This window comes from Podarcis cretensis (genome assembly GCF_951804945.1).
Source record: "Podarcis cretensis genome assembly, chromosome: 12".
Taxonomy (NCBI): domain Eukaryota; kingdom Metazoa; phylum Chordata; class Lepidosauria; order Squamata; family Lacertidae; genus Podarcis; species Podarcis cretensis.
In genome coordinates, this window is record NC_137181.1 from 1,758,551 (window position 1) to 1,782,587 (window position 24,037).

The 24,037-nt window shown below is 49.7% G+C and overlaps 1 protein-coding gene and 1 long non-coding RNA gene across 3 annotated transcripts in view; one reads left to right on the top strand and one right to left on the bottom strand.

Moving 5' to 3' along the window:
• Positions 1–22,102, top strand: LOC307199202 (glycine receptor subunit alpha-4). Of its 2 annotated transcripts, none has more exons than XM_079946949.1 (9): positions 1–100; positions 6,583–6,716; positions 8,140–8,207; positions 9,151–9,374; positions 9,491–9,573; positions 12,213–12,353; positions 14,391–14,605; positions 15,929–16,078; positions 20,312–22,102. In XM_079946949.1, exons 1-9 carry the CDS (start codon positions 54–56, stop codon positions 20,606–20,608), a joined length of 1,359 nt encoding a protein of 452 aa, XP_079803075.1. In that variant the 5' UTR covers positions 1–53; the 3' UTR covers positions 20,609–22,102. The 2 variants fall into 2 exon arrangements, with proteins under 2 accessions (XP_079803075.1, XP_079803074.1); XM_079946948.1 differs by lacking the exon at positions 1–100 and adding an exon at positions 1,080–1,256.
• The window catches only part of LOC307199389, a 5,014-nt gene continuing 2,227 nt past the window's right edge, over positions 21,251–24,037 (bottom strand). The window contains exon 2 of the long non-coding RNA XR_013831960.1: positions 21,251–21,339. This is a non-coding gene — a long non-coding RNA (uncharacterized lncRNA). The remainder of the gene's footprint in view (positions 21,340–24,037) is intronic.

Here is a 24,037-nt window from a genome sequence, read left to right on the forward strand (position 1 = left end):
CGCCGCCCGCCCGCCTTCCCCGCCGCCGGCGGGGGACGCCGCGCGGCCGAGGGATGCGAGGGCCCGTCGTCTCCCACCTCCTGCTCGGCGTGCTGCTCAGGTGAGACGGGGGGGGGGGCGGGGAGCATCTCCGGTCGGGGCCGCAGCTGCAGGGAAGGGGCACTTTGCACGTGCTCAGAGGCGCGCTGGTATTTTCCAGGTGGCGGCGCGTTCTCGGCGCCGGGGCTGAGAGCTGGCGCTCGAAACCGGTTCGGGGGCTCAAATCAAGTGCCAGGCAACCCCGCCCCCCCCGCCTCACTTTCCTTCTTCGCCTTCTTTGCCTAAGCCTCCCACCCGCCTCCCTCAGCTCCTTCCCCTTCTTTGCCTAAGCCCTGCAAAGAAATCACGAGAGGGTCTCTCTCCCTCTCCTTCACCACCAGCTTAGCCGGCAGATCTCCACAGTCCCAGCCCCCACCTCTCTTCCAGATCTGCTTGGATCTTGTCGGGGGGGGGGGGCGCTTCTTGCTTGCACTCGGACTGCGGGGGCGGCGGGTTGTGAAGCCCGGCAGGGAGGGAAGGAGCGAGGCCGGTCCTATCCCGACCCAGCGAGGCCTCTTGGTCCTTCTCGGGGGAGAATTTTAGCACCAGCCGCTTTTCCCTGCCAGGGGGAGAATGCCCTTTGCTGGGCAAGAAGGCTCTGGGGACCGGATCCCCCTCAGAGACTGGCGCTGGCAATCTGGGCGCAGATGCGGCGGGGGGGGGGGGAGGGGCGCTTAGCTCTCAGGCAAGGCTCGGGGAGGGGTCTGAAGGAGAAGGAAGTCCTTTCACCTGAGCTACTAGGCCTGGTTCTCTCCAGGGTCCGAGCAAGCAACACTTCTCCGGGCCCAGGGCAGGAGGGGGACCAGAGAGGCCACTCCAGCAACGAAGCGCCCCAGGGTGGGACGGGCATTGGGGAGGAGTACTGTATGTTCTGGCATGGTGAGCACTCCTAAGAGGCACTGACAGGCTTCTTGGGTTTAGGGGAACGCAGGGGTGCCAGCAGCAGCAGCAGCAGCAAGGTCCTTGGTGTGGGATGTGGGGCTTGCAAGAAGATCCATGTTCCTCATCCATTTTGCGCTGGGAGGTTCCAGCATCGCCCCACAGGCATTCGAGCTGGGGGAGAGCAGCGCTGGGGGCAACTCCTAAGTGTTCTGTAGTATAAGAGCCTCGTAGATGTTTTCAGGACTCCAGCACCCCGTGAATATTTCAGATCCCTCATGTCAGCCTCGGGTTTCCAGGTAAGCGCTTGCGAAGTTGAGCCTAAAAGCCTGCAGGGAGGTCAGGAGCAACCCCCCCCCGCCCCATTGCAGTCTGGGCTTGTTCCGCTCTGCAAATTCGCCAGCTGTCTCTAACATAGCAACCATTTCTACACACGCACACGGACAGTGCAGTTGTGAATAGCCGAGGAGGTTGTTTTTGATCGGGAGCAACCTCTGTCCGTTGTCTGGACTCAAAGCTCGAGGTTTGGGGGAGAGGCCGGCCGGCCAGCGACACTGAGATCTGGGGGTTCAGACCTCAAGAGTGAAACACACAGAGAGAACTCATCTAAGCCGCCCCACCACCTTCATGGAGGGGTGCACTGAAGATAACCCAAATCTTTCCCAAGCTATGGTGCAGTTCTTGCATTCCAATGAGCGTGGGGCCACCCTCAGGAAGGCCCCGCGGCTACTTTAGGGGTGAGAGCAGCCGGCCAGATTTCCTGGCTCTGTGGGACTGCCTGATATGGGGCTTGGCTCTTGCCTCGGGATCCTCTTCAAGGTGGGTTTGGAGTGAAGGGCAGGGAACATCTTGCTTGTACAAAGGTACATCCATTTGGGTGGGCACAGGCAGCGGGACTTCTCTCAGCTCTTCCAGGAATCCTCACTCCCTCTGCCCCTCGGCTCCGCAGCGCAGCATCTCCTTGCCTGCTGCGTCCACTGGGAGTGATATCAGGTTTGCCCGAAGGCACTGAAGCTAAATCAGGTGAAGGTAGCTGATGGGTCTCCATCCCTCAGTGAGTCGGGGACTTGCCCTGCATGCAAAGACAGACTCCGGCCGATTGAGCGGACAAGACCAAGAGTGGGTCCAATGGTCCAGAAGGCGGTTTCTGCAGGTGGTCTAGGGGGAAATGAGCGGCAGGTGGGGCTCGGCCACCTGGAAAGGGAGCCTATCTGGGAGAAGGAAAACTCTGATCATAAACATCCGCTGCCTTGCGGGATATCTTTGGGAGAAGAAAAGGCTAAGGAGTAAACCCTACACAAAACAAGAGTGGAGTCCCTAAGGCGGTTGGGTGGTGCCTAGTAGGCTTCCTTCCAGTCCCTCCTGCAGCCCAGCTGGTGCTCTCCTTTGGACCCCATCAGTGAGGCCCAGAGAGGGGTCTTGTTAGAGGGGCAGCCCAGGACTGGTCAAGGCTTGCGTCTTGGGGAAGTCCCTTCGGTGCTGCTAACACAGTTGTTCGACTTTACCCCTGGAGATGCACGGATGCCAAGAACTGAAGCTCTTAGCCCCTTGCGTGCTTCTCAACTGGACTGGCGGCAGACGCTCCTGTCCTCAGACTAAGTCAAAAGGGAAAGGCCTGGACGGAAATGGGACCCCCACTTCTGGAGATCCTCGAGGGCTTGAGAGAGACCCCAGGCACTGCGCAGCCAGGCGGCAAATGGTCCACACTTCCTGTCGCTGTTTTCTGATCCTTCCTGCTCAGTCGATAATGGTACAGCTCTCCCCCACCCAGGCATGCAGGGGTCCTGTCCTACAAGGACTCACCCACCTAACTTCTGCCAGGGGGGGCCACCAGCCTTTCCAGGCAGCACTGGCCCAGTAACGGAGCAGGGTCACTGGAGACGCATCCAGCTCAGATAGTTTTGCTTGTTGCGTTTATTTAGATGTCATTTCTTGATGGAGAAAGAGAGAGGAGAATGTATATTCTACATGCTGCCGAAGCCTCAATTGGCTTGTAAGTTACTCCAGATCTTTCAGCCCCCCAGAGGGAGGGGAAGGGAGCTGTTCTTGCCACAGACCAAAACCTCCAGGGGGCCCTGTTCCACTCCGGATTCTGCAGGGGCCTTGGCGAGCGAATGATGAGTTGGATGCAAGCGCTGCTGACCTCCCGCAGCGTTTGCTTTGCTGACCTTGCAGAGGAGCTGCTGGGCTTGTTAAAATTATTTGGCCTCCCAGGATCTGCGGAGCCTCTTTTGCGTCTTTTAACAAGGTAGCGTCTTGCAATGTGCTTTTCCAGTCTAGCCAGCGACTCCTTTCCTGGGAGCTTGCTTCCTTTTAATGGACGAGCATTTTCACGCGGGGAATCGACAGCAAATCCTCGGGCACCTCTCGGGGAAGGGGGCATTTGGGAGAAGTGTGGATAGCTCGGTTGGTTGGAGCGCGGCGATGATAACGCCAAGGTTGCATCTCTGATCCTCGTTTGGGACGGCTGCATATTTATTCCTGCAAAGCAGGGGGTTGGACTCGATGATCCTCAGGATCCCTTCTAACTCTACGATTGGCGGGGGGGGGGGACTGCGTGCTCGCTTCGGCAGCACATATACTAAAAAAAAAGGGGGGGGGGGACTGAGAGGCTGGCCTTAGGGACAGAGGCCGAGCTAGCTGCTCCAGCGCCCGGAGCGGTGCACATGCCGTAGGGGGGGGGGTGAGTGTCCCAGGGGGAGAAATACCTATGGGGGGTGGAGCGAGCTGTCCATGGTGGGCTGCGGGGGAGGGAGTCATGCCGCTTTGCCAGCGCCCTTCCTCCCTTCCCTCTTCCTTTTAACAGCTATGGGGAGGCTCCCCCCCCCAAGCAACCCGGGAGCGAGGGGCAATGGCCAGCCGCCGGCGCACAACTCCAAAGCCTCCCCCAGCTGTCAAAACAAAGGGAATGTTATCCCCCTCCGTGATGACACCCGGGGTGGACCGCCCCGCCGCCCCTGCTTAGGGAGAGGCAGAACCTGGGCTCCTCGGAATTGACAAATGGGGGGGGGTGTACAGGGAGGGACCAGCAGCTGGACCAGCAGCTGGAAATATTATTGACTTATTCACAGTATCTATAGCCCTCTATGCTGAATTCTCCCCACTCCCAAGAGTGGGGAGCAAAGTAATGAAAACAAATAATAATAGTAATAGTAATAATAATAATAGTAATAGTAATAATAATAATAATAATAATAATAATAATAATTTATTTATACCCTGCCTATCTGGGTGGGTTTCCCCAGCCACTCTGGGCAGCTTCCAACAAAATATTAAAATACCACCACCTATTAAACATTAAAAGCTTCCCTAAACAAGGCTGCCTTCAGATGTCTTCTAAAAGTCTGGTAGTTATTTTTCTCTTTGACATCTGGTGGGAGGGCATTCCACAGGGCAGGCGCCACCACCGAGAAGGCCCTCTGCCTGGTTCCCTGTAACTTGGCTTTTCACAATCAGGGAACCACCAGAAGGCCCTCGGAGCTGGACCTCAGTGTCCGGGCAGAACGGTGGGGGTGGAGATGCTCCTTCAGGAAGAAGAACAATTTACAAAATCTTTTAAACAAGTCCATTGAAAAACTAAACAACGTCCTATTTGTCTGGGGGGGGGGGAGGTGGTGGGCAGTGCCTGCCTCCCCCTTTCAAGGACGGCTGGGAAGGAGCCTCTGCAGGCTGAGCACACTCAGATGCAGGTGGGCGGGTGACAGAGAGAGAGTGCAGTGCCCCCAGTGCCCTCTTGCCTGGGGAGGGACAGGGAGCGGGCAGAGAGCAGCACCCCCCCCCCCAGGAGTGACAGCAAACTCCCTTGGGTGGTGGAAAGGTCTGCTCTTGCCCTGGCAGCTGCACAAAGACCTTGAGGAACTGGAGGAGGAGGAAGACGGCATCTCCCTGTAAAGGCTGCCAAGGCTGATGTCCAGTTTTTGCAGTGCTGGTTTCCTCAATTTGCTTAATGACCATCCTACAGTAATTCTGAGCAGAGCTCTGGGGAAGCACCCCTTGTTCCATGGGGAGAGCCAGCACAAGGCCTTGCAGGCGAGATGCAAGCTGGGCCCAGACTGGCAGCAAAGGGGAAACCTTTGGCCCTCTGGATAACTCTCTCTGCCCTGCTGTTGGGATGTGAAGAGATGCTAGGATCTAATTATTAGGTATTACCCTTCCTTCCTCACATCTGTGAGCTCAGCAGAGTGCCATCCTTTTGTAGTTTAAAAAGGGAAGCTTAGATAGTTTAGTTTTAGCCTTTTAGTTTAAGCAGTCCAGAATGCTTAAGACAAACTGGGTTCTCCTGGTATATTTCCCCCTTTTCTCCCCCTTAAAACAACAATCACACAGTCTTGTAAAAGGGGAAAAAATAACATTTCCTCACTCAAAATACTTATTGAAGTGTAACAGATGCAGCAGCTTTGTTCAGGCAGGCTTAGGTAATTCAGTTACAAGGACTTGCTTAAGTCTAGCTTAAGATGGAGTCTGAGTTTGGAGCTCAGATTTAGCAGATGTTCTCACATTTCTGGCTTGGGGGAAAGTGCTGAAAAAGAGAACATTTGCCCAGGGAGCTAAGTTAATATATATGGCTCTGCCATCCCTCTGTCATGGCACAGTGGGAGTTCCGTCTCTCACAGAGGGGACAGAAGGAGTAGCTTGAGTGGCACCAAGAGGTTAGACTATTTATTTTATGCATCAGAATCATGTTCCACCTTTTCAAGGAGCTGAAGGTGGCATACAAAGCTCTCTTTGTCCTCACTGAGCCATCACAACAACCCTACAAGGTAGGATGAGAGGCAGTGACTGGCCATACCTTGTGAGCTTCATGGCTGAGTGGGGATTCGAACTCTCTTTCAGGTCCTAGTCTGATGCGCTACCCACTGTACCACACTGCTGCCTTCTACCTCTGTGTGTTGAGGCACCTAAGCCCAGCAGGGCTGAATGGCGACAGGCAGCCCAGATGATGCCAGCTCCTATTTCCAGCAGTGGGGTGTGTGTGTGTAGAAAAGTGGGGTTCAGCCTGCTGACTGTGGAATGTAAAACACAGGAGCAGTCAATGACAACATTCCTAGAGTGTACATGTTAGAACATGGGGAGGGATGTCTGTCCAGCAAGCAGGTAAACTTCCTGGAACAGACTTCCTCCGCATGTGACCAGAGGTGGGTGTGGCCTCACCTGTGCAGGTAATGATAAAAGCACAGGGCAGGCAGCCATCTCTCTCTCTCTGCCATCTTCCTTCGAGGAAGCAACATCTAAGAATGCCCTCTTGGCTCTCAGCCAAGAGAGAAGGAAAGGACTATCTTCCTATAAGATAGATTCTAAATGTATTTTACCTTTTTAAGCCTGTCTGCCTTCTGGGATCATACTGTGATACAGAACATGAGTAAACTCTTTTATACCTTTATGAAGACTGTGTCATGTCTTGTATTTTAAGAGGGAACAAAGGGGAAATTACCAGAGTAATTATTATAGAGGTTCTAGCGAACCTGTGCAGACATTACCGTTGCGAACTTAAAGGGGAATGTCATAAACTCTGCTGATATTTTGGGAACTTGTTAGCACAAGTTGGATTAGGATATAATCTCACCATATATCCTCTCCTGCACCCCAGAACATTCCCACACTGACATGCCCCTCTCTTCCTCCCAGACTGGTGTCAGGGAAAGGAGAAGCAAAATCTGCCTCACGGAGCCTCCCGCAACCAATGTCTCCCTCTGATTTCCTGGACAAGCTCATGGGCCGGACGTCGGGGTACGATGCCCGCATCAGACCCAATTTCAAAGGTAAAGGAGGACTTTGCTCACATGCTTCCCACCCTTTCGCAACGTTTCCCCATCAGGGCTGCCAAATCCAGGACACATCCCTCCAGTGCTGAAGGTCACTCTGTGTGCAAGAATATTGGAGGCTGGAAGTTTGAAAGATAGCCAGGGATGCCAAGCCCCTCCCCACACAAAAAGAGAGAGACTAGAAGACAAGAGAGCCCTTTCCTGGGTGGAAATGGGGGAGTGTTGTCCCTGGGAATTGTATTGCAAGACTCCTGGTGTTGGATAGATTTAGATGAGTAGGAGAGGATATTTTATTTAGTCATTATCCTTCCTCTTTCTCACTTCTGTGAGAATGTAAATACTTATTTTTTAGCAGAGTTAAAATCACCATCTGTGCACAGCTTATCTCTAGAAGCTGTTAGGATAAGGTTGCACGACCTTCTAGAGCAATTATGATATCCAAGGATGTTCTAGGCAGACTTGGATTATCTGCTCCTGTTCATATTTCCCTCTTAACAAAGAAATCACTCTTAGGCTATTTAGTAAAACAAGAAAATATAAGGTTTACTCACATCAAAAGTCTTGCCAGGATTCAACAAGTATGGTGATGAAAATCAGACAGGCAGTAATCCTTAAATATTACAAACACCCATAGTCTAGTTCAAAATGGAGTGTGCTTTCTGGAGGAGAGCTTACAGACAACCTACCCCATTGCAGGCAGGAGAAAAGTGTGTAGAGTCAGGAAGAAGTAAATATTAAGTTTCTATTGTTCTTCCTGCCACAAAAGTTTAGAGGCTATGACATCATCATGTCCCCTGTTTGTGACTATCTAGGAATCGTGCATTTGTGATTTGGTTGCACATCCTCTCACACGTGTCCTGGGATCATTGGAAAAACAAATGACCTGTATAAGGCAGAATCCGAGACCAGGGAAAAGATTCGGCGGAAGAAGACTGGAAGAAGTTTAAAGACTATTTACAGAAATATTGCAAAATTAATGAATGTTAGAACAATGTTGGACAGGAATTAAGGGGTTTCCAGCTGTAATGCTCAAGAAATATGAAAAATAAGGTTTAGAAATAAGTAAAAACTAAATGGTGAGGATTTGCTGAACTAACAATTTGAATTGGAATACAAGAAAGGGAGGTATGAGGAGGTCTGGAAAATAAGTTACAAGAAAATAAGTAATGGAAATTCTATGTGTTTTTAATTATTTTTGTATTTTTATATTTTTGTATTTATGTTATTTTTTCTTTTTTATTTCACATTGTATTATTTCTGGAAAACTTTAATAAATATTCTATAAAAAAACAACAACAAGTGACCTGTATAAGGCAGGTGTCTCCTCCAGGTGGACCAATGCTTTGACATGGTCGAAGGCGGCTTTGAGTTGCGCCCTGGAACCTTGTCAACTCACCTGTGCTTTCCCATTGGCTTACAGGCCCGCCCGTCAACGTGACATGCAACATCTTCATCAACAGTTTTGGTTCGGTCACCGAAACAACCATGGTGAGACTCTGACTGCTTCCCTCGCCCCAAGCACAAGGGTCCTCCTCTGCCCTGGGGCTGGCTGGGCAGTGATCCTGGGGGTTGTGCTTGCCTCTGAGTGGCTGCTGTTCCCTTGGAGGTTGATGGGGGGGCAGGGAGAGGAAAGTGGTGGGAAAGGAGGAGGTTCAGGTGATGAGGACAATTGGGAAGAAGGCAGAGAAGAGCCTTGTGGCTTCTGCATAAGAACACACAAATAACCCTGTAGCTGGATCAAGCCCACGGCCCTCCTAGTCCGGCACCCTTATTTATACGGGTCTTAGTCTATCATAGAATTACAGAGCTGGAAGGGACCATGAGGGTCATCTAGTCCAACCCTCTGCAGTGCATGAATCCTTTGCCCAGTGCGGGTCTTGAACCCACAACCCTGAGATTCTGAGTCTCAGGCCCTACCAACTGAGCTACGATGGGCACAGTGGCTAACAAGAAACCTGTGGGAAACCTGCAAGTAGGATACTACGATCATAAGAACTCTCTCCCAGGGGGTGGACTGGATGACCCCCAGGTCCCTTCCAACTCTACAGCATTGATTCTCCCCTCCCGTGGTTTCCAGCAACTGGATTGTGTCCAGTTAGCACTGATGTTTCACTTGGTATTATTATTATTATTATTATTATTATTATTATTATTATTATTATTCCTGCCCCCAACTATGCAGGGAGAGCGTAGCCTACATCAATAGCCATTGATGTGCAGGAGTTCCAGAGCCTTTCTCCAAATCTCTTCCCAGCTTGCTTGCTTGCTCGCTTGCTTCCTTATTCCCACCTCCCACCTGCCTTGCTCACTCCCGGGCCAGGATACCAGAGGCCCTGAACCAACACTGCACATGGATGCATGTGTGTGTGCAGGTGCATGCCTGTGTCATGTGGCTTGCCCCCGCGTGTGATGGCTCCTCTCTGCTCTCAAGGACTACCGCGTCAACGTCTTCCTGAGGCAACAGTGGAACGACCCCCGCCTGGCCTACCGGGAATACCCCGACGACTCCCTGGACCTTGACCCATCCATGCTGGACTCCATCTGGAAGCCGGATTTGTTCTTTGCCAATGAGAAGGGTGCCAACTTCCACGAGGTCACCACCGACAACAAGCTCCTGCGCATCTTCAAGAATGGCAACGTGCTCTACAGCATCAGGTGGGCCCAGCGGCGCCTGGCATGGGCTCTCCCTGCTGCCATTCGGAAGCAGGGCAGGGCCCGACACAGACCCCTTTCCCCCCTGACCCCCTCCTTTCTCTCCCCTTCCCTCCTAGGCTGACACTAATCCTGTCCTGCCCCATGGACCTCAAGAACTTCCCGATGGACATCCAGACCTGTACAATGCAACTGGAGAGTTGTGAGTACCAGGGCAAAACCTTTTTGCGGTGCCAGGTGCAGGACAGTCGCCGCACCTGCAATCTATGTTTGGAGGCAAGGAGGAAGGATGCTGCCCCAAATTGTTGCCAGTGAGCTGCATGGAGTGGGCAGCAGGTGGGCAGTGGAAGGACTGCCAGCTGAGTCCAGGGTGGCTCCCCAAAGTCATTGTTGAGGTTCTGGAAGGCTCAGCAGACTCTGGCAGTGGAAGAGTCCATTTCAAAGCAGCTCTGGTGCTTCTCAGAAAGCAATGATGCCTTGAGTGGCGGAGTTGGAGGAGCAGGTCAAGGGGAAAGACAATAGCCCCTGGGGCAGGGAACATGTCTCCCAACCGGCAAGGGAGGACAGTGGTGTGGGAATGTTCAGGGATGCAGGAGAGGATATATTGTCTGTTCACAATTTAGCAGAATAACATTCCCCCTTTTTAAAACTCGCAGCGGATGCGTTTGCTCAGGCTCGCTAAAGCCTCTATAATAACTGTTCTGGTATTTTCCCCTTATTCCCTCATAAAAGATAAGACATGTCACAGTCTTCTATAAAAGTATAAGAAGCTTTACTCACACATCATTCTGTTCACAATAGGCTCCCAGAAGGCAGACTTTGCTTAGAAAAGTAACATACACCTGGAAACTATCTCATAAGGAGACAGTCCCTTTGTCCTTGGCTGGAGGCCAAGAGAGCATCTTTGGCTAAACAGATGTTGTTTCTTTGATGCATGTAGTCAAAAAGAGAGAGATGATGGCTGCCCTGCCCTGTGCTTTTGTCGTTACCTGGACAGGTGAGGCCACACCCACCTCTAGTCACATGCAGAGGAAGTCTGTCCCAACCCAGAAGGAAACAGGAAGTTTACCTGCTGGCTGGACAAACATTCCTCCCCATGGGTAAACATGTTCTCTCTAGGAATGTTGTACTTGACTGCTCTTGTGTTTCACATCCCACAAGTGGAACTTGTAGTTGAGCATGATCTGGTCTGCGTTCCCTTTGCTATGGGGTGGGAAGGTGACTGGTGCTGAGCAGAGGAAGAGGCAGTGAGCAAAGGGGTGTCCCATGGAAGATGGAGCAAGCTTGTTTCCTCCTGCTCTGGAAGGTAGGGCTTGAACCCGTGGCTTCAGGTTACAAGAAAGGAGACTCCAACTAAAGACACCAGGAAGAGCTTTCTGAGAGTGAGAGTTGTTTGACAGTGGAATGGACTCTCTCAGAAGGTGGTGGACTTTGGTTCATTGGAGATTTCTAAGCAGAGGTTGGGTACAGTGTTAGAAACGGAGACATGGGAGCTAGGAGCTCAATGGCACCTTCAACCGAGGTTGTGGAAGCAACAACAGAATGTCTAGGTGCACTTTTTAAATAACAAGAATACAAAGCTGAAAACGAATGAACTGCAACTAAAATATTACCTTCATTTTTCACATGGTCTAGTCCTTCCCCTGCCCACCCCCCTAATATTCTTAAGAGGGTCTCTTCTTCAGAGAGTAGCTGGAAGTGGGGAGGCAGAAAAAGGTCCTCCTTTCCTTCCGCTCTGCAGTTTTAATCTGAAATCAGGACTTGCTGCACCCAGAGCTCAGAAACTGCTGGCGCCAATGAAATTCCATGGCTCAAAATGCTCCTAGAATGGGAGTTTTGAACACTGGTTTGGTAGCCGCCAGTCATGGATGCTTTAGATGAGATTCCTGCAAGGCAGGGGGTTGGACTAGATCAGAGGTTCCCAAGCTTATTTGGCCTAGTGCCCCCTTTTCAGAAAAAAAATACTCAGTTGCCCCCTGGAAATCTACCTTTGTGAAGTGCACAAACAGAAAGATGCCGTGAAAAAATTTGCATTCTTTTTATGTATCTATATTTCTAGCTACGTCCTAAGCAGATAATCACTCTGACTTTAACTCTATTTTACATTGATAAGCATCATTATACAACAAATGAAACATGTACAAATGGTTTTTCAAAATTTTATTCTCTTCTTGTCTTTCTTCATGCTTTATTCAACGCCCACCCCCTTGCACCCGAGGCTACCATCCGCTCCCTGGATTGTTTCAGCGCCTCCCAGGGGGTGGTATCACCCACTTTGGGAAACACTAAGCTAGATGACAAGGGACGCGGGTGGCGCTGTGGGTTAAACCACAGAGCCTAGGACTTGCCGATCAGAAGGACGGCAGTTCGAATCCCCGCGACGGGGTGAGCTCCCTTTTCTAGGTCATTGCTCCTGCCAACCTAGCAGTTTGAAAGCACATCAAAGTGCAAGTTGATAAATAGGTACCTCTCCGGCAGAAAGGTAAATGGTGTTTCCGTGTGCTGCTCTGGTTCACCAGAAGCGGCTTAGTCCTGCTGGCCACATGACCCGGAAGCTGTACGCTGGCTCCCTCGGCCAGTAAAGCGAGATGAACGCTGCAACCCCAGAGTCGTCCACGACTGGACCTAATGGTCAGGGGTCCCTTTACCCCTTTACCGTTACACACATTGCACCCAGGGAGCCAGCGGTCCCTTCCAACTCTACCATTCTATGATTCTATGAAGGCCTTGTGGTTTGGGGGAGGGGGGAGGATGCCCGACAGCCCTTGTGGCTTTGTGCAGATGGCTGGGATGCTCTCCCCTCTCACCCTTCCTTCCTCACCCGCTGCCTTTGCCTTCTAGTTGGCTACACCATGAACGACCTGATCTTTGAGTGGGTGAAGGAGCAGGAAGCTGTGCAGGTGGCCGAAGGCTTGACACTCCCTCAGTTCATTTTGCGGGATGAGAAGGACCTGGGCTATTGCACAAAGTCTTACAACACAGGTAACCAGCCTCCCTCCGTCAGATGCTTCCATCGTCCCAGCACAGAATGAGCACCTTCCCACCCGCAACGCTGCCCACTCCTTTGCCACGGGGCTTGTGCCAATGGTGGGCATCTCACCTCCCAGATGTTTCCTCCTCTTTCTTCTTGATTTCCTGACTCTGCTTTCCCCCCTTCTTTTAATTTTAAGGATCCCAATCTTGTACAGAGTCTTTTTAACTGATGGTATCACATCTGCATATTTGACTGGTTTTTGCAAACCATCCAGGGGAATTTGATCCATGGGCATTCTAGGAATGGCACAAATAAATGAAATAAAGAGGGGAACAACCTCTTTATGAGGAGGACACATGGAGGGCCCCCCCCAAACAACTTTTGTAACCTCAGCGTTGTCTCATTGGCACTCTCTCTCTCTCTCTCTCTCTCTATATATATATATATATATTCAGTTTTTCATCATTAACATCATTCAAACTTAAATTCAGCAATATTTATACCTTTATGGGATTCTCTAACCCCTGGACTTCCCTCCTCCCCCTTCTGGTTTTCCTCAAATATATTTTTTTAAATTTTGACTGCATCTAATTACATATATCCAACTTTAATTAAATTTAATTAATTAAATCCCTTACCAGTTAAAAATTACAAGTGCTACATGTCTTTAAATTTTTACATGGTTCCTTAATATACTCTATAAATTTATGCCATTCTTTTTTAAATTTACTGTCATCTTGGCGCCTGATCTTCCCATTTCTGCGTAGTCCATCATTTTCTCTATCTACTCTTTCTTGGTTGGTGTTTCCTCTTACTTTCATCTGTGGGCAAAAAGCATTCTTGCAGCTGTCTTTGCATACATAAACAGTCTTTTTAAGTCCTTTGGTATTTCTTCTCCTGTAATGGCGATTTAAAAAAGCTTCCTTTTTTTATTAACAAAAGTTATCTTAAACATTATTTTCAATTCATTATATATAATTTCCCAGAATGCTCTAGCCTTTTTGCACGTTGACTACATGTGTTAGAACGTGCCCTTCATTCTCTTTACACTTCCAACATAGGTTGGTAGTATTTTTCTACATTTTTGCTAATCTTGTGGGAGTCAAATACCATCAGCACATCATTTTCACATAGTTTTCTTTCAATGTGCAGCATGCTGTAAATTTCAAATACTCCTTCTGTAATCTTTCCCAATCAGCAGTGTCTCATGGGCACGCTCAGGACCAGATTGAGGTTTGATGCGGCCCTAAGGTGCTCCAGAAGGTAACGGGGCCCTTTCGATGTCCAGCTGTCCTTTGTCAACAACAAATTGTTGCTGTTTTTTGTGTTGAATGTATGCTATATGGTCATTTAAGGACCTCATAGGCATCTCAAGCCATTTGCACATAACAAAATACGTATTTTATCAAAGTCATTGAACTGAAATGCAATTAAGAAGAAGTATATTAACAGTGAAATAGTGAATAGTATATTAATAGTGAAATAATTATTAATCTCTAACTTAAAGTGATTTTTTATTCATAACAGACTTAATAATGCAAACACATTGGCATTTGGCAATAACAAAAGTTCCTTTAGAAACACAATGTACAAAGACTCATAATCTAGTCTCTAGAAACTTGCTATAACATGAAATAATAATTGTAGGTTTTATTTTATGTTTTTTATCTTATATTTTGGAAATGTACATCCAGTTTTTCCCCCTTTAATTTTTTTTGGGGCCCCCAAGAGAGTGGGGCCCTAAGCTGTAGCTTGTTTAGCTTATACAGTGGTGCCTCACAAGACGAAATTAATCCGTTCTGCGAGTCTCTTCGTCTTGCGGTTTTTTCGTCTTGCGAAGCACGGCTTAGCGGCTTTAAGAAAAAGGAAACAAACTCGCAAGAACTCGCAAGACGTTTCGTTTTGCGAAGCAAGCCCATAGGGAAATTCATCTTGCGGAACAACTCAAAAAATGGAAAACTCTTTCGTCTTGCGAGGCATTCGTCTTGCGAGGTACCACTGTACGTCAACCCGGCGCTGGGCCTGCTCTGTCTTTTCCCTTGCAGGGAAGTTCACCTGCATTGAGGTGAAGTTCCACCTGGAGAGGCAGATGGGCTACTACCTGATCCAGATGTACATACCTAGCCTGCTCATCGTCATCCTTTCCTGGGTCTCCTTTTGGATCAACATGGATGCTGCCCCTGCCCGGGTGGGCCTTGGCATCACCACGGTGCTAACCATGACCACGCAGAGCGCGGGCTCCCGGGCGTCTCTGCCGAAGGTTGGTGCTGCCAGGTGGTTTGAGGGGGGAGGGGAGAAATAGCGCTCTCCCAAGGAGGGAGGCAAGTGAGCCTCTCCAGTCCCCAAGATGGCATCTTTGTTTCATTATTGCATTCCCACCGCACCTTTCCCTCCAAGGAGCTCAAAGTGGATTTTGAGGAGTAGGAAAGGATGTTCTATTTAGCCACGCTCCTTCCTCTTTCTCACTTCTCTGAGAATGCAAATCTCTGTTTCAGCAGAGTTAAAATCACCATCCTGTGCAGCTTATCTCTGGAAGCTATTAAGACAAGATTGCATAACCAAAGATACTTTGTCAGGGACAGAAAAAAGGAGAGGTTTATTATTTATTCATCATATCCACCACCCACCTTTTCTCAAGGTAGTGTACATAGTTCCTAGAATGATAGAATTTTTAATTTTTGCAGAAAAGACAATACCATTATTATAACCAGTTACATTTCCATACATTATTATATAGATATAAGTAGTATCATTATCCTAATACGTATATGCTTATTAAAAACCTACTATATTCTGTATAAACTCAAAGTCTATGTCTACCAGCAATCCGTTCAATATGTGTTGTTATGTTGTCAGTCCATTGACTGAAGAGGATCAGGTCTTTAATCTTCCAGTGCATCAGTATTGAATTCATCATAGAACCATAGGAATGTAGAGTTGGAAGAGACCCTGAGGGCAATCTAGTCTAACCCCTTGCAATTTAAGAAGGATGATGGAAGGTGTGCAGAGGAGGGCAACCAAGATGATCAAGGGTCTGGAAACCAAGCCTTATGAGGAACGGTTGAAGGAGCTGAGTATGTTTTGCCTGGAAAAGAGGAGAGTGAGAAGAGATTGGATAGCTGTCTTCAAATATCTCAAGGGCTGTCCCACGGGAAAGGGAACAAGCTTGTTTCCTCCTCCTCTGGAGGGCGGGACTCGAACCCATGGCTTCAAGTTATGAGAAAGGAGGTACTGACTAAACCTCGGGAAGAACTTTCTAGCAGTAAGAGCAGTTCAGCAGTGGAAAGGTCTCCCTTGGGAGGTGAGGGGCTCGCCTTCCCTGGAGGTTTCTAAGCAGAGGTTGGGTGGTCATTTGCCATTGATACTTGAACTGAGATTCCTGCACTGCAGGGGGTTGGACTAGATTGCCCCATGGGATCCCTTCCAATTCTAGGATAATTTTATTCTAAGACACTGTGGGACATTAGGGTGCTCCTGCTGAGGAGGGGACCAGATCCCCAAGGGGGATGGAGTCTTTTAAGTCAGGCCCTCCCTAGCAACCCACTTCTGAGGGGCCACCCCCTTCTCCCTTCCTCCTTTGCAGGTCTCCTACGTCAAAGCCATTGATATCTGGATGGCTGTCTGCCTCCTCTTCGTCTTCGCCGCCTTGCTGGAGTATGCCGCCGTCAACTTCGTCTCCCGCCAGCACAAGGAGTTCATGCGCCTGCGCCGAAGGCAGCGGCGGCAGCAGATGGTGAGTAGGCGGATTGACAACCCCCACCCCCACCTGCCCCGCCCCCCACCTTGGCTGTCTTCTTGATGGAAGGGGGCGATTCGCTGGCTGTATTCCCAGCTGCTCTTCTCAGCCCAGACACAATGGCCATGATCCTGGGTTAGGGAAAGGGAGGGGTGGGCAGGATCAGGGCCTCCCTTCTCAAGTGGCAATAGCTGAGCCATCCCTGTCTGCTGGGTTGCTCAACCCCTTCCCAATGCAGCAGGATTGCCCCCACTTGCCCTCCCTCCCAGATTCCTGGCCCAGCTGACCCTGAATTTTTGTTGAAAGTCACCCAGGATGTGGTGGGGAGGCAGGGGCTTTGGAGGGGGCTGTAGCTCAAACTAGCATGTTGAGAAACAGATGGCACCCAGAAGATATTTCAAGGCCTCCCACCTGTTTTGCAGGTGTTTTTCTTTCATCAGGTTCACCAAATCTGCCCCGAGTCTCTGTAGCAAAAGAAAAACAAAACAGGTTTTGAATCTGATTTGACAACATTATCATTGGCCGCTGCCACCAACTCCCAAGAACTCTCAAGGTCTAGTTGGAGTTTTTCATTCTGAACCATGAGGACAAATCTTTATTTTGAGGGGAAGGGCTGTAGTTCAGTGCCTGCAGAAGGCCACAGGTATGACTCCCAATGGCTTCTCCAGGGAGGGCCAGGTGTATCAATGCAATTTGTTCCTTTTGCGGGTTCTTTTTCAGTCAGCTGAATCACTCAGAAAATCCCCCAGAACCTTCTTTCTCAGTCCACTTCATCTGTTGGTGAATTCCCATGTGGGAACAAACACCTCACCCATTCTAGTCCTGCTTAAAGTATTTATTGAAAAATTAACATTACAACCACTGGTCTGAGGAAAATAAAGTAAAACTATGCACAGAGAATCCTTCCTCCTCTCTGCTCTTTAGCTGTCTGGCCAGAGTAACAGCCAAAAGTCTCTCATTCAGAGCCTGTCTAATAGAGAAGTCTGTTGCTAAGGAAACCCTGTTGCTGGGGAAGACCTGTTGCTGGGATAAAACTTGTTGCTAGGGGCAAAACTATGCAAGGATCGTTTCAAGCCTGTTTTTAGACTACACTAACAGGGAGAAGATGCTTGATCTGAGAGCTGCTGCCATTCAATGGATGGAGCTGTGAGAACATAAGGATGGGGGACAACCTGGCTTGCCAGTAGTACATGTGAGAAGAACCTAGGGGGTCTTGGTGGACTCCAAGCTTAACGCGACTCAATAGTGAGATGCAGCAGCAAAAAGAGGTTGGGTGGCCATCAGTTATGGATGCTTTAGTTGAGATTCCTGCCTTGAATGGGGTTGGACCAGCTGACCCTCAGGGTCCCTTCTAACTATGATTCAACGATTCTATGATTCTGTGAGCAGGATGAGATGTTGCCCAGCTGGAGGGAGCATCTCTGAGCAGGTGCAGAGTGCAAATGGCCTTCTCTAGCTGCAGCAAAGCCAGGCACAGACCTAGAATTCAGAGGAAGCACCTTCCTGGGCATGGCGGCAGGGTTCCCAGCTGGGTTTGTACCCCCAGAGATAAAGCTACTGGTCTTTGAGGGTGTCGGTGAGACTGTGTTGCTGCTGCTGCTGCTTCCTCCTTCCACCCCTCTCCCCTTCTCCTCACCCCCCTTTTCCTGAGTCATGCGCCCCACTGCCCACCCCCACTGCAACCATCTCATTTGTAGAGGCCCATACTTTAATAAATGAAATCGTCAGGAAAAGCAAATGTTGAAAGCACATTTTTGAAAGTACATTTGCGTAGCTTGGCTTATTTGGCATCCATCCATTTCTGGGAGTTGCAAGGAAGGGCCAGGAATGCTGAAGGACCCTGGGCATTCCTGCTCAGCCCCTTTCCCCTCACCCACCTCACCCCATGCCCATCTTTTGAGACGTCACCAAGCCTTGACTAAACCCTCCCAGTTCTATATCCGCAGCCTTAAAGGCTGGCCACTTGGCAAGCCGAGACGGAATCATAGAATTGTAGAGTTGGAAGAGACCCCCAGGGATGCAGGAATAGCAGCTCAAGCATCCCTGACAGATGGCCATCCAACCTCTGCTTCAAAACCTCCCAGGAAGCAGAGTCCACCACCTCCCAAAGGAGTCCATTCCATGGTTCAATGGCTCTTCTGATGTTGAGATGGAATCTCCATCCTTATCATTTGAATCCATTGGTTCAGGTCCTATCAAGGTGTGTGTGTGTGTGTGCCTGTAATGATGCTGCCATTCCACAAGCTCCCACAAAACCTTGCCTTTCATCCTCCTCCATTCCCCTCCTCCTCCCTGCCTAAGCTGGGAGCTCCTGAATGGCTGGTTTGTGTGAATGTGCCCTCAAAGCCCACACGCCATTTTGAGCCCCTTGTTGGAGGCATTGTGTGTGTGTGTGTGTGTGTTTGTGGGAATGAGGGTTGTCTTTGGGTGGAACGGACTCCCTTGGAAAGTGGTGAACTCTCTCTCTCGTTGGAGGTTTTGAAGCAGAGCTTGGATGGCCATCTGCTTGAGTTGAGATTCCTGCACTGCAGAAGGTTGGGCAGGTCCCTTCCAACTCCACAACACTACGGTTCTGTGATTCCAGGCCACCCACCAGGGCCTCTAAGCCCCACTGCCCCACTGCCTTTTTGCTGCCATCCTCCAAAGAGGAGAGGGCAGGCCTGCCAGGCACCTGGTGGGTCTCCCCTCTCTGTTCTGTGCATGTGTGAGTCCACCCAGAGGACTGTAGTCAACCAAGCTCTCTAAGAGGAGACCTGTTGAGCCAGAGCGAGCCACGCCTATGGGCATCAATGGACAGACCCATTGCACGGGCTCCCACCCAGCCGAACCCTCGGTCATCCACTCTCCTGTTTCTGTTTGATCTGCACTCCCTGCTGGATTGTAAAAGGGTCTGAACAGCCAGACGCCCAGCTTGGAGTCCCTACGGCAGCTGGAGGTCACGCCCAGCAGCGAGTCCACCTGCGAGACCCTCTCTCAATTCGGCAGCACCGACTCCAGGGTAAAAAGCAAGCACACACCCCTTCCCCACCCCCTGACCCCACTCCGCAGGTCTCCTGCTCTCCGCCTGACACCCTTCTCCACCCCAACCCTCGTGTTTTTCCCCTCCCTCCCTTGCACCTTCCCCATTGCCTGTGAGAAACCCACCCTGCAGTGTTGCCCACAAATGCACAGCACCCCCTGTATGTGTGGGAGCAAAGGGTTTTTGCTGGCAGTTGGGTCAGCACACAGCCCAGAGGGAGAGAGGGTTGGATGTGCTGGAAGCGAGCTTAGGAGGACCGAAGGGCAGCTGTTATCAGGGCATGCAAGCGTTCTGAGTGGCACAGAGCTCTTCGACAGACACACACTATAGAAGCTGGAAATAGAGAAGGCAGCAGCCCCTCTTCACATGCTCTCATGGGATGCGTATAGAAATAAAGAGATAATATATTTGTTAGATATTATCCTTCCTTACTCACATTTGTGAGTTCAGCAGAGTACATCCCCTTTGCTGAAAATAATAATAAGAAAGCTGTTGATAAACTAGTGTTAGCCCTTTAATTTAAGCAATCCAGGATGGTTTATCACAGATTGGATTTCCTGGTGTTCCCCTCCCCCCCTTAAAACAATAAACACACAGTATTCTTATTAGTAAAGATAGATTTAGGTACTCACCCGGTTTCACAGCAGCAGTCCTGCACCAGGCTTAAAAGGTAGTTACAGACATATATGGTAGTTTAGATTAAAGTGGAGTTTGAGCTGTTTCTCATACTCAGCGCATGTCCTACATCCCTAGTCATTGAAGAGAAGAGATGAGAGATATTGGAGATTAGGAATCAGAGAAGGAGCAGGCCAGGGATGTGACCAGCTTATATAGGCTGCTCACCTTTACCTGGCTAGAGAGAGTGGGAGTGGCTCTCCCAGGGAGGATTTCCTGTAGAGATCCAACTTCCCCCGTGTTTGCCTTTCTAGCAAGCACACCTTGTTGGTTTGACTGCCTTGTAGACATCCCACCTGCTCTGCTGTGGCATGTCTCTGGTGTTACCTCGAAAGCAATTTGGTCCCATTAGTTTCAGTTCCCTGGTTCAAGCCACCATCCTTGGAGGAAGGATTTTGGGCTTGAGCCATGATGCAGCAGCATCGAGGGCCCCCCCCCGTCCTGTAGACAAGACGGAGAACCTTTAAGCCGTGACTACCCCTCCAAAGCAATGACCCCAGCTCCCCGGGCTGCTCCCTCCCTTTCTCTTTCCCCAGGAGGAAGAGGTTGTCCGCGAGAGCCGCTTCTACTTCCGGGGCTACGGCCTGGGCCACTGCCTGCAGCACATGAAGGACGGTGGGGCCATGGAAAGTCTTGACCTCTACAGGCCACCCCCTCCCACCTCGCTCCTGAGGGAGGACGAGATGCTCCGGAGGCGCTACCTGGACAGGGCCAAGCGCATCGACACCATCTCTCGGGCGGTCTTCCCCTTCACCTTCCTGGTCTTCAACATCTTCTACTGGGTGGTCTACAAAGTGCTTCGCTCAGAGGAGGTCCACCAAGCCACGCCCTGAGCTCTTACCAGGACTCGGAAGCCAAGCCACAAGGACCTTGGGAGCTGCATTCTGTCTGGCGTTCACCTTGCAAAGCATTGGGATGTTGACCTCTCTCTCCCCCACACCCTTCGTGTTTCCTGGACACAAGTTTCCCAGTGCTGGCCAAGAAAGTTGGCGAGCTGAGCATGGCATAAGAATGCCCAAAGCAAAGCTTGCTCCCACTTCTTCCTCCAGTACCACCGGAGCATGGCGTTTAAGGGTGGGGCGTGTTCCTCAAAGTGCCCCAGGGATTTTAAGGTGCCCCAGCCTACTGGAGGCACCAGAGTTTCGACTCTAGACCTGTGTTGCTGTTCCTTCGCCCCAGCAAGGAGGTGGGAGAGGCAGTGGGACCCAGTTTCCCAGCTCTGTAGCACAGTGTGCTGCCACTGCCTCCCTTGCCATCTAACCCACAATCCCACCAATACTTAGCCAGCATGGTCCAACAGAAGATCCTTGAGGAGGACATTTCCCAGTCACACAGCATGGTCCTTACATCAGCTGGGCTCCTGCCCTGCCTTAGTAGCATGGATATGTCTTGCAAGCAACGTCACTTCCTGCCATCTCCCCAGCACCAACACCACCCATAGATCTGGAAGACCAACCAAACCAGCAGTGGTGCAGGGGGTGGGGGTGGGGGGACTGGGACATGGTGCAGAGATGAAGGTCCTTAAGGACAAGGCAGGTGTGGTCAGTCCTTGATGGTCCAGAACCTGTCCAGAAATGGAAACAAAAGGAAGGCACAATTAATGCAACTCTATCTCGCTGTGTGTGTGTTTATACTTTTTAGAAATGTTTAACTGCTGCTTGGGTGGACTATGGGAGAAATGTTTTGGTGTCCTCATTCAACGCAGTTCAGTTCTTTTTTGGGGGAGGGTAACATAGTTCTTATTCCTTTTCATCTTTAAGCTGTTTATCATGGTTGCATTGAGATATATCTTTGATTACATTAGAGCATATGACATGCAACAATTACATAAAATTAAAATGACAATAAACACACAGACAAATGTTTCTGACAAAGGTGTGTCAAAGTGTATATAGCAAAAGTATGACAATTACTACAGATATGAAATGGTGCAAAGTAACAGTGACAATAGGTAAGAGGAATTTTGTATCAATAACAATTAGAATCTATAGGAATTTATAGGAAAGGGGTAGGGGGAAGTTAAAATATGTCCTTCATGCACGCTAGACTGTGCTGTAAACTTTGGGTACGGTTCTTCCATATGCCTCTTTATTTGTGTAATCAATAAAGTCACATCAGATTGCATAAAAATCATCATGATTCTTTTGCCCTCTTGCTACTTTTAATTTTTGTGGCAGTTTTTCCAATCCTGTTGTTTGCCAGATTGCATTCGACTATTGGTCCATAATCAACCATTATTTGTAATTATTTCCATGTCTTGGCAATGGTTGTTCTTGCAGCGGTTAATGGATGTGTTATGAGTTATGTGTTTCTAACTTGCAACATATTGTGACTTACAAGTTAAGTGGAGCCAGTCCTGGGGTCCTGGGGTCCTGGGGTCCTGGGGTCCTGGGGTCTGTCTGCCTTGTAATCGAAGATGTGCTGGAGACACAGGGCAAGGGAGGGCGTTGCCTCAGGGTGTGTTTCCTGAAGGCTTCGGCTCTCCGCAAAATAGGGCTAGAATGAGACCATCTTGAAGTAGAACACAAAAGCACAGGAATTCAGAATCCCACTCCCTTGGCACCTAAGCAGGGACAGTGTTGGCATGGGATGAGTTTTCCAGAGGAGAGTTCTCCTTAACAGGATAAGGGAAAGCGAAGAAATGGAACGTTCCTAGGCCTATACTGACATCTAGGGACCATGGAGGGAAGTTTGCCTCAATGCAGGACAATCTTCTTGAGAGCTCAGTGCAGTGGTACCTTGGGTTACATCCGCTTCAGGTTACATACGCTTCAGGTTACAGACTCCGCTAACCCAGAAATGGTGCTTCAGGTTAAGAGCTTTGCTTCAGGATGAGAACAGAAATCGTGCTCCGGCAGCGCGGCAGCAGCGGGAGGCCCCATTAGCTAAAGTGGTGCTTCAGGTTAAGAACAGTTTCAGGTTAAGTACAGACCTCCGGAACGAATTAAGTACTTAACCCGAGGTACCACTGTATACGTTTATTTTAGACCGCACAGATTCTCCCCAACCAGTGGCATAGGAAGGGGGGTGCGGTGGGTGCGGGCCGCCCCGGGTGTCACCACTGGGGGGGGGGGTGTGACAAAATGGCAAAAATACGTGTTTTTAAAATAAATTTTAAAAAGTTAAAAAATTGGGCTCACGACACTTTTTTTTGGAAAAAATAATATTTAAAACGAGTTTGATATCTTTGCCTGACAATTAATTAACCTCAGCAAGTCAACACAATACATATTGAAACTTTTTAGTTCAGTCAACAAACGCAACAAAACACGGCTGAACTTGACGCTGTGTAGTGGAGAGCAAATGGACAAGGAAGGAGAGGGGGTGTTTCGTTCTGCCGAAGTCTGTCTCTGCAGTTTGTACTCGAGCGAGACGTCAACAGCCGGTGACTCATCACAGTGGCGTAGCGTGGGGGTGCAGGGGGGGCCGGCCGCACCAGGCGCAACATCTGGGGGGTAGGGTTAGGGGGCGCAAATCCACGGGTTAGGGGGCACGAATTATTTGCCTTGCCCCGGGTGCTGACAACCCACGCTACGCCACTGACTCATCATCACTCAACCCGCAGCCAATCTGACCTTGCTACGCCACGGTCCCCAATATTCCGCCTCCTTCACTGAAATACCCTTCGCAGGACTCCCTGTGGAGAGTGAAGGACCACAAGACAGTTTGCTCAGCAGTGTTGATAAAACACACTTTTTATACCCCCCCCCAATTCTTTTAAGGATCAAGGGAGATATGTTCTGTCTGTTGTCTCCTCCAGTCAAATCAAGGGGTCTCTTCAAAATCTGCCTGTGCCCAGGCCCAAATCTGCTTTGGAAGTGGATTGTGCCCAAGCCTTGGAAAATCCTAGGCAGCTGTCTCTTAGACCAGAAGTTGTTTCATCACTGGCAACCCCGCAAGTACTTTCCACCCCAAGTGAGCTCGTGCGTCACCTGGGCAGGCCCTCTCAACTAAGGATGGAAATGTGCTCCAGTTCACATTTAAAGGTGAACCAACCTAACTCACACTTTCTCAAACAGCGCGAAAACCAAAAGACAGCCATCTTTGGAATTCTCACTTCTTTGGATTTTGTAACCCAGTCCTCTAGCCAAATAATGTGCGTAAAAATGCACATGACAGGGCAAATAGTGCATATAAAAGTTTATACAGTGGTAACTTGGTTCTCAAATGCCTTGGTTCCCAAACACCAAAAACCTGGAAGTGTTTTTTTGGAAGCCGAATGTCTGATGCAGCTGTTGGATATTGTTTCCGGGGCACCTGCA

Coding starts and splice junctions, on each gene's coding strand:
- LOC307199202 (XM_079946948.1), top strand. CDS start 1,192: ATGTTTTCAGGACTCCAGCACCCCGTGAATATTTCAGATCCCTCATGT. Junction 8,208..9,150: donor CGGTCACCGAAACAACCATG/GTGAGACTCTGA, acceptor TCTGCTCTCAAG/GACTACCGCGTCAACGTCTT. Junction 9,375..9,490: donor AACGTGCTCTACAGCATCAG/GTGGGCCCAGCG, acceptor CTTCCCTCCTAG/GCTGACACTAATCCTGTCCT.